Source organism: Vicugna pacos, chromosome 21 (assembly GCF_048564905.1).
Source record: "Vicugna pacos chromosome 21, VicPac4, whole genome shotgun sequence".
In the NCBI taxonomy this organism is placed as follows: domain Eukaryota; kingdom Metazoa; phylum Chordata; class Mammalia; order Artiodactyla; family Camelidae; genus Vicugna; species Vicugna pacos.
In genome coordinates this window covers 7,267,255-7,277,702 of record NC_133007.1, presented here as the reverse complement: position 1 = coordinate 7,277,702, position 10,448 = coordinate 7,267,255, and the positions used below count along the sequence as shown (strand labels likewise).

Genomic DNA, 10,448 nt, shown 5'->3' with positions numbered 1-10,448 from the left:
CTGAGCGAGGTTACAGGGACAGCCACCATACGCGACCAGGGACATTACAGCCGATTAAAAGGGCCCTGGGGAAGTTCCTCCCTGTTTTGTGAAGGTGAGTTTAAGGAATCCTGGCCTAATCAGTGAATTTTCCAGACTCTGTGCTTCAATCCTAAAGTGAGGTCACCAAATCTTATTCTAAAATGCTTAAGAATCAGAGGTTTTCAGTAAATCTGGTTGTTCCTCTGACTTCTTTCTATACCCACTTATGTAACAAAATTCTGCCCAGTCTCTATTTTGCTTTCTTACACCTCTCTTCTTTCCTGTCTTCCTATCATCTGACTAAAGAACAGACATTTTAGCAACCTACTCAGATCAGCCGTACAAAAGACCACAAGATCGTTCGATCTCCACCATACTGGGATTCCAGGGAACTTGCCCTAATTGTCAGCGTGGTACTGCTGGTTCTATTTTGCTTCTGTATGTTTATATTCTAAAAGAGCAGCCATGTTTAATATTGTGAAATACAAGGCGTCTCCTCCTCTCCCAGCCTCTAGAACAGTGATAAATTTCAGAGCACGCTCAGCAGAATTGGATTGTATTATGCACAGCGCACATGTTCATCACCAGAATGGTACTCGCCAGAATGTATGCAAGCAGAATGAATTGCTGAGACTACAAAATCCTGGTTCCTCACAACTGACTTTATTAGCCAATGTATACCAAGGATAGGCGGCGAAAGAAGTATTATTTTTGCAGTTTTCTTTCATCACTGAAGCCCTGTGCTGTTATAGACTGTGGTTTTCCAGTCTTTTAGTTAAGCCTTGCCAGTCGTGTGCTGCTGTAACACCAAAGAAACCGCTTTGCACCCTGTCACCTCTTCCGGCAGGCAGCCGTCCTGATCTCGGAGTGTGGGGTCAGCGCCAGACTGGAGGAGCAGCTCCACAATGTCCAAAAACTCACAGGCAGCAGCTGACAGGATAATCGATAAATAGGAAAACAAGGTTACCATGAGACAAAGAGAAACTACTAGACTTTAGCAGGAAAGGCAGGTGCTGAGCAACAAGGAATCCTGAACAATGAGCAACGTGACAGTGGCTGGAGGGTGATCAGGCCTTGCAACACAACTGTGCCGTTTCAGTGGACTGAGAGCATCAGGAAAATCAAGTTTACCTCTGTGGTTGTCCAGAAACGAATAAGCAAATACATTAAAAAAATAAAAGTGAGGCATCTGAATTTTATTCTTTAGGATGGGATGAAGCGAAAGAACAAAAATAGTATTTCAGTATTTATTTTACTTTGATCAAAATAATGACAGGTTTGCAGGCTATGTCAAAAGGATAAACATACTGTAAATGTCAAAGAAAAGATTTTGTTTTGTCTTTGAAGAGGGAGTAAGTGGGTAACTAACTGAACTTTAAAATTTGTAAATGAAAAAAAGCAGTTTAGTAATCAGGACATCCCTATGAAGAAATCTTTCTGTTTTTAAAATAATAAATGGCACCAATCACAGAAGGCACAGGAAGGGAAAAGCACCTAGAGATATCGACTTATTATGAAGACGTCCAGGGTGGACAAACTGACCAAAGGGATAGAAGAGAGAGCCATCCATCCTTTTGCCCATGTATGGAAACTTGACTTATGACAACATCAGTGAAGGAACAAAGATCCATAAGTTAGACGGCACTGAGACAACAGGGCTGAAGGCAAAAATAGGCAAAATTTAACATAAGATAAACCATAAATGGCAATAAACATATGAAAAGATGAGCAACCACATTAGTAATCACAGAAATAAAAATTAAAGCCAGGAGATACCATTTCATATCCACTAGATATGTGAAAATTAAAAACTCAGACAATACCAAGCACCAGAGAGGTGTGGAGCAAGGGAAATTCCGCTCTGGACTCTGGAGAGCGCACAACAGTTTGGCATTACATGTTAATCCTGAACAAATGCATGCCCTCTGACCCAGCAATTCTACTCCTAGTTACATACCCCTTGGACACTTTTGCACGTGCTCTCCAGCCCATCTTTGCAATAACGTACGTAGTAGCCCTGTGCATAACAGACCCAAAGGTAAACAGCCCAAATGCCCATTAAGAAAAATACATAAAAATAAAATATTGTTTATATATACAATGACATCCCATACAACAATGAAGACTAATGAGCTACAGCTTCATTTAACGTGAGTTTATCTCCAGAACATACTGTTGAAGGAAAAAACACAATTCAGAATCCATACAGGATGCTCCCATTTAAACAAAATTTAAAAAAACAGACAAATCTAAATACCATTGTTCAGAGATACAGACATGTAGTGAAAAACTATAAGGGGAAACAGTGATATAAAATTTGGGATAGCACTAATCTCGGGGGCTTGGGGGGGTGTAGGGAAGGGAAGGCTATGTGACTGGACAGGCACACACACAGGGTTTCAAAGATACTGGCAATGTCCTCTTTCTTAAACTGCATGGTAAGTACAATTTGTTTAAAACTACATTTTAAATTAGTCATGTACATTTTTTTAGTGGGGGAGGTAATTAGGTTTATTTGTTTTTTTTAAACGGAGGAACTGGGGATTGAACCCAGGACCTCATGCAGGCTAGGCATGCACTCTACCACTGAGCTATACCCTCCCACCTCTTTGTATACATTTTATACACAATTTTGTAGTGTGATATATTTCACAACAGCAACAACGAACGGTTTTTTAAAAAGGGAGAGCAAGAAGGGTAAAGAGTTTGATTCAATAAGTATTTTATTGAATATATATCATACCAGTCCTGTCAAGAATACAGGTAAAATTCCTGCCCTGAGGAAATTAGAAGAATGAATAAACACTGTGGCAGGTGCGCGTGCGCGCGCACACACACACACACACACACACACACACACACACACCTGCAAAGGTTAGGAGGATAGGGGGAAAGGAGGAGGAGGAAGCTGAGGGATCAGGAAAAACACCACAGGTAGGTAGTATGTAAACTGAGCTTTGAGGATAGAGTAAAATTCCAGGTAAACTGAGAAGGAAAGGCACTGCAGAGTGAGAAAACAACACTGACAGAGGCAGGAGAGCCCAGGGAAGGCTGATAACTATCTCCTGGCTCAGAGAGGCAAAACAGGGAGTCAAAAGCAGAGAGACTAGATTTAAGCCAAACTATACAAAGCTTTCAAAGCCATACTAAGAAATCTGGCATTTACGAAGAGGGAAGTGACATAATTTGGTCTCTGTGTTAGGATGATAATTCTGGAGTGACTGGATAATTCTGGAATTCTGTGGCAGGTAGAGGAGACGTGGTAGTCCTTTAAAGGGGCTGAAATTCACTAGTGTCAGCAGGAATATAAAGGAGGAACTGAATAAGAAAGCCACTGAAATCCAGTAGGACATAGCAAAGTATGAATGTATTTTTTCCCAAATATTTGTGAACACTAAATTTAATAATTAAGGAAGCTGAAACATCATATTTGTAGACACATAGTTAGACATTTAATTATTTAAATTTTGCAATTTTCTTTTTGTTTTCTGCAGCAAAAATACTTTAAGGTTTCAAATATTTTTATAGGTTTTTGAAAAAAGCTCTTAGGCCCAAGGCCTGTGATCATAATGTTTACCGAATAAAACAGCCTGAGAATTTCTGCACTCGATATGAAACCCAGACACCATAAAGAAAATTACTGACAAATTTGGTTATATAGAAACTTAAAATTTATCAATTTGAATGCATAAAAATTTAAAATAGCTATACCACCCACCCAAAAATATGAGTTTGACACCCACCCAAAAATATACAAAAGTAGACCATAAACTGGGAAACATATTCACGTATGTAATATAGACAAGAACTAATATTCTAAATATTAAAAAAAGAAAACCTCTAACAGATCAATCTAAAAGAATAATGGGCAAAAGAATGAGAAGAATCAAAGATGGCAATTGTGTTTCCAGTCTGGGAGAACAGTGATATTGCAACATTATCTCTAAAATTGGGAATCAGAAGAAGGAAGGGTAGGAGTTTTTGAAGGGGAACAGAAGAAGAAAATTATGGAGGGGGAGAATAATATTAGTTTGGGACATGATAAGCACGTGATGCTAGGGGATATGTACACTGATAGGCTCAGCAGGGAGGTAAAATTCAAATCCGAAAGAAAAAAATCTACTCATGTCTTACATACTGCTATCTTCATTTTTACTATACTGTGTGACTTTTTACGTTTGGGCTTAGGATTTTTAGCAACTTTTCTGAATACTCTGTTAAATATATTTATATTATATTACCACCCTGACCAAAGACCTACCTACCTACTGTGCTAGAGAAACACCTTTGAAAGAGACATACGGATTACTGAAAATTTCTAATGATGTCCTTATTAGTGGATCAAATTTATGTGGCTGGGAAATAAAAAGTATAAGAGGCAAAAATCATTAATCCTAATTACTAAATTTCCATTGTATTTTTTACTACAATTTACATTTATCCATTTTGGAGTGAGACTGCCTGGTTTTTCTTTCTTTATATTTTGTTTTATTGAGGTAATATTCATTCTTTTAAAAAAATATGATGAGTCCTGACAACAGTGTCTACCACTATAGTTACCACTACAATAGAGATACAGGATATTCCCATCACCCTCAAAGTTCCCTCCTGCCTCTCTGTAGTCAATTCTCTCACCCCACCCACAGGCCCTGGCAACCACTGATCTGATTTCTGCTCTTAGGTTTTGCCTTCTCAAGAAATGGAAATCACATAGTATATATATAGCTTTTTGTGTCTGGCTTCTTTCACTTAGCATGATGCTTTTGAGATTCATCCATGCTGCTGCAGGTATGGGTAGATCCTTCCTTTTTATTGCTGAGTAGTATTCCATCATATAAATGCATGTAGGCATCTGTGTTGTGTCTAGTTTTTGGCCATTAAGAATAAAGGACCTATGAACACTTGGGTTCATGTCTTTGTGTGAACCTTTTATGTTTTCACATTTTGGGGGGTAATATCTAGGAGTGGCATTGCTGAGTCGCACGGCAACTGAATATTTAACTTTGTAAGAAACTACCAAACTTCCAAAGTTTGCATTCCCATCAGTAACTATGAATTCTAGTTGCTTTCTATCCTTGTCAGGACTTGTTATTACCATTAGAACTCTTTTTAACCATTCTAGTCAGGCCTATAGTAACTACAGTATAGGTAGTATATAGTAAAGTCAGGTCTTATTGTGGCTTTTAATTTGCACTTCTCTAATATCTAATGATGAACATCTTTTTATGTGCTTATTTGCCAATCATCTACCTCTGGTGATTTATCTGGTCAAATCTTTTGTCCATTTATTAATTAACTGGGGTGTCTTCTTATAAAGTCAGAATTATTCTTTATATATTCTTGGATATAAATTTTTTCCAAGTATATCTTTTACAAATATTTTCCCCAGCGACCTGTTTCATATTTTCTTAAGAGTATCTTTTGAAGGTTGAAAGTTTTTAATTTTGAATGAAGTCCAATTTATTTTTTTCTTTTATGGTTTGCGGTTTTTGTATGTTATACATGAAGTCTTTGTCTACCTCAAGATCACAAAGATTTTCTTCCAGTTCTTTATATTTTAGCTATTATTATAGGTCTCTGATTCATTTCAAGTTAATTTTCGTGGAGGGTAGGAGGAAAGGGTTCAGGGTCTTTTTTTTTTTTTTTTGGGTATGTGTGTGCATGTCCAACTGTTCTAGTACCATTTGTTAAATAGACTACCCTTTCCTCCACTGACTTACCTTTGCGCTCTGTTGCAAAGAAAGTGCAAAATTTAATTGCCCATTGTGGTTTGATCCATTTCTATGTTATTTACCATGTTTCATTGATCTATACACCTCTCCTTATACCAATATCACATTGTTTTGACTTCTGTAGCTGTACAGTAAGTAATAACACATAGGTCAAAGAAAAAAAATCTCAAGAGAAATTAAAAAACATTTTAAACTAAATGAAAATGAAAACAGTTTATCAAAATTTGTGAGATGCATCGAGAGCAGTGTGTAGAGGTAAATTTATAGCACTGAATGTATATTAAAGAAAAGAAGAAAGATATAAATCAATAATCTAAGTTCCCACCTTAGGAAATTGGAAAAAGAGCAAATTAAATCCAAAGTAAGCAGAAGAGAAAAAAAAAAAGAATTACAGCAGAAATCAATGAAATTGAAAACAGGAAATCAACAGAGAAAATCAACAAAATCAAAAGGTAGTTCCTTGAAAAGATCAATAAAATCAGTAAGCCTTTAGCCAGATTAAATAAGAAAAAAGAGAGAGGACATAAATCACTAATATCAGAAATGAAAGAGGGGACATCACTACAGGTCCAATAGGCATTAAAAGGATAATAAAGGAATTCTATGCCTATAAATATGAAAATCTACATGAGATGGACCAATTCCTTGAAAGACACAATATGACAAAATTCATGCTAGGAGAAATATACAATCTGAATAGGCCTGTATCTATTAAAGAATTAAATTAATTATTGATAACCTCCTAAAGTAGAAAGTACCAGGCCCATATAGGTTCACTGGTGAGTTCTACTAAACATTTAAGGAAGAAATTATGCCTGTTCTCTATAATCCCTTTCAGAAGGCAGAAGTATAAATAATACTTCCTAAATCATCCTGAGGCCAGAATCACTCTAATAACAAAAACCAGACAAAGACATTACAAGAGAAAAACAAAATAAAACAACAACCACAGACTGATTATCTCTCATGAACACAGATGTAAAATTCTCAAGAAATATTAGCAAATTAAATTCAACAATGTACAAAAAGAATCATATGCCACAACCAAGTGGGATTTATCCCAGTGTGCAAGGCTGGTTAGCTTAACGCTTGAAAATAAATTAGTGTAAAAAACAGGCAAAAACATTAAAGTCACACAATCAATCAAGAGATGCAGAGAAAAGCATTTGCTAACTTCTCAGTTCATTAGAAATAGAGGGGAACTTCCTCAACTTGAGAAGTTCTTAGCTGTTTTTTACTTTAAGTAAACTCTTTGCTCCCTTCTCCCTCTCTTCTCCTTCTGGGATACCCATTATCCTAATGTTGCTCCTCCTAAAAGAGTCAGATAGCTCTTGCAGAATTTTCTCATTGTTTAAAATGCTTATTTCTCTTTCCTCTTCTACTTGTATCATTTCTAGATTTCTATCTTTGAGCTAATTCTCTCTTCCATATGGTCTGTTCTATTTCCAATGCTTTCTAATGCATTCTTTAGCTCATTTATTGAGTTCTTCAGTTCTAGTATTTCTGTTTGGTTCTTTTTTAGAGTTTTAATCTCTTTGGTAATAAATAAAATTAAACCTATTTGTTCATTAGTTTACTACTGAGCTCACTGAACTGCCTGAGTCTTCCTGTAGCTTGCTGAGTTTCTTTATAACCATTATTTTGAATTCTCTATCAGTTAGATCAAAATTTTCTATGATTTTAAGTTTGGTTTCTGGAGAATTGTCATTTTCTTTTGTGGTACAGTGTTACTTTGGTTCTTTATAGTGCTTGATGAGTTGTTCCTCTGCTAGCACATCTGAAGTAGCAACAGGTTAGAAATTTTTAAAGGCTTTCTGTTTTCCAGTAGGTGGCACTATAGCATAAGTTTCTGATTTCTCTTTGAGCTGACTTGTTATATTTGAGTTGGCACTGTGAACAAGCAGGAAATTAAATACGTAATCCTATTTACATTAGCATCCTAAGAACAAAATACTCTAACATAATATGCACAAGACCTGTATAAGGAAAAGTACAAAACCCTGATAAACAAAATCAAAAAACTAATTAAATGGAGAGATATTCCATGTTCATGGATAGGAAAATTCAGTGCTGTCAAAATGTCAGTTCTTCCCAACCAAAACTCCGGGAAGTTGGCTGTGGATATCGACAAACTATAAAGTTTATATGGAAAGGCAAGAGATCCAGAAAAGCAACACAATATTGAAGGAGAACAAAGCTGGAGGACAGACACTAGCTGACTTTACGATAAAGCTTGCAATAAAACTACAGTAATTAAGACAGTATGATATTGGAAAAAAAAAAAAAAGATAGAGCAATGGAAGAAAATAGAGAGCCCAGAAATAGACTGACCTAAATATAGTCAATTGATCTTTGACCAAAGAACAAAGGCAACACAATAGAGTAAAGATAGTCTCTTTAACAAATGGTGCTCGAACCAATGGACACTCATGTGCAAAAAAATTAAATCTAGACACAGATCTTATACCTTTCACAAAAATTAACAAAAAGTGAATCAGAGAAGTGTAAAATGCAAAAGTATAAAATTTCCCGAAGATAACACAGGAGAAAACTTAGATGACCTTGGGTATGGTGATGAATTTTTAGATACAATACCAAGGGCACAATACAGGAAAGAAATAATTGATAAGCTGGACTTTATTAAAATTAAAAACTTATGCTCTAGGAAAGATGATGTTAAGGGAATTAGAAGACAAGCGACAGACTGGGAGAAAATATTTGGAAATAACACATCTGATAAAGGACCATTATCCAAAAATATACAGAAATCCTTAAAACTCAACAACAAGAAAACAAACAATTTAATTAAAAAATGAGCCAAAGACCTTAATGAGCACTTCGCCAAAGAAGACACACAGATGGCAAATAAGCATATGAAAAGGTGTTCTACATCATGTCATCAGGGAAATGCAAATTAAAAGGACAATGAGATATCTCTACACACCTATTAGAATGGCCAAAATCTGGAACACTGGCAACACAAATGATGAAGAGGATGAGAAGCACCAAGAACTCTCATTCTATTATTGGCGGGAATGCAAAATGGTACAGTCATTTGGAAGACAGCTCGGTGGTTTCATAAAAAACTTAACATATTCTCATCATACAATCCAGCAATCATGCTCATTGGTATTTATTCAAAAGAGTTGAAAACTTATGTCCACACAAAAACATGCACATGGATGTTTACAGCAGCTTTATTCATAACTGTCAAAATTTGGAAGCAACCAAGATGTTCTTTGGTAGGTGAATGGATAAACTGTGGTGTATCCAGGTAATGGGATATTGTTCAGTGTCAAAAGTAAATGAATTATCAAGCCATCAAAAGACAGAGCAACCTTAGATGCATATTAATAAATGAAAGAAGTCAATATGAAAAGGCTACATACTATATGATTCGAACCATATGACATTCTAGCAATAATTTGCTAGAATGACTCACAGAACTCAAGGAAACATATTTACTGGAAAAGGCAAAACTATGGAGACAGTAAAAAAAAAACAAACGATGGTTGTCAGGGGTTGGGGGTGGAGACAGGATAAACAGGCAAAGTACATAAGATCTTCAGGGCAGTGAAAATACCCGGTATGATACTCTAATTATAGACACATATTGTTTTATGTTTGTCCATAGAATGTTCAATGCCAGGAGTGAGCCATAATGTAAACTTTAGACTTTGGTTCTAATCATATTATGATATGATTATGATATGCTGATGTAGTTTCATCAACTGTAACAAATTTACCACTCTGGTAGGGGATGTTGATAATGAGAAAATGTGAAATAAAAAGTATACATATATGTGTGTGTATATATATATATATATATATATATATATATATGTATACTTTATATATATATATCGATATCTATATATATCTAGATACAGATACAGATATAGATATAGATACAGATATAGGTTCCTGCCCCTGGTTCCTGGCACAGAGCTCTCGTGATTTCCTAAATAATAAGAGCACTGGGAGCATCTTTTGTTCTAATATTTGGTCTCTGACCTTGGTTCCCTACACAGAGCTATTAAATCCCTTGGAATTTCCTGGGTGATAGAAGTACCTTTTGTTCTAATGAGGTGACTCTTAATGAACTCCTGAATAGCATCAGGATGGGGGCTGGCCACCAGAAAGACCAAACCATGATTAGAAGCTTGTAACTTTCAGCCCCAATCTCCATCCTCTGTGAAGGGGAGAGAGATTAGAGATTTTCTGAGTTAACGAATGATTATACTTGTGTGATAAAGCCTTCATAAAAACCCCAAAGTATGGGGTTTGGAACGCTTCTGGGTTGCTAAACACATGGAAGTACTGGGGAGGGTGGTGCGCTTGGTGATGGCATAGAAGTTTTCAGCCCCTTCCTCAGTACCTCACCCAATGCATCTTTTCTATCTGGATGTTCATTTGCATCCTTTATCCTGTCCTTTTATAATAAACCAGTAAATGTGTTTCCCTGAGTTCTTCAGTCATTCTAGCAAATTATTCATCTCAACAAGGGGATTGTGTGGGAACTTCAATTTACAGATGGTCAGTCAGAAGTACAGATGACAACTTGGGACTTACAAATGGCATGTGAAAGTGATGGTGGGGGCAGTATTGTGGGACTGAGCCTTTAATCTGTGGGATCTGATGATATCTCTAGGTAGTTAGTGTCAGAATTGAGTTAAATTATGGGATGTCTAGCTG

At 36.2% G+C, this 10,448-nt stretch overlaps 1 protein-coding gene across 1 annotated transcript in view; it reads right to left on the bottom strand.

Moving 5' to 3' along the window:
• Positions 1-662: 662 nt before the first annotated feature.
• ACBD6 (acyl-CoA binding domain containing 6) overlaps positions 663-10,448 on the bottom strand; it is a 156,931-nt gene continuing 147,145 nt past the window's right edge. Inside the window, exon 8 of the mRNA XM_006211792.4 lies at positions 663-951. Coding sequence (XP_006211854.1) covers positions 797-951 — 155 coding nt within the window. The 3' untranslated portion in view covers positions 663-796. The remainder of the gene's footprint in view (positions 952-10,448) is intronic.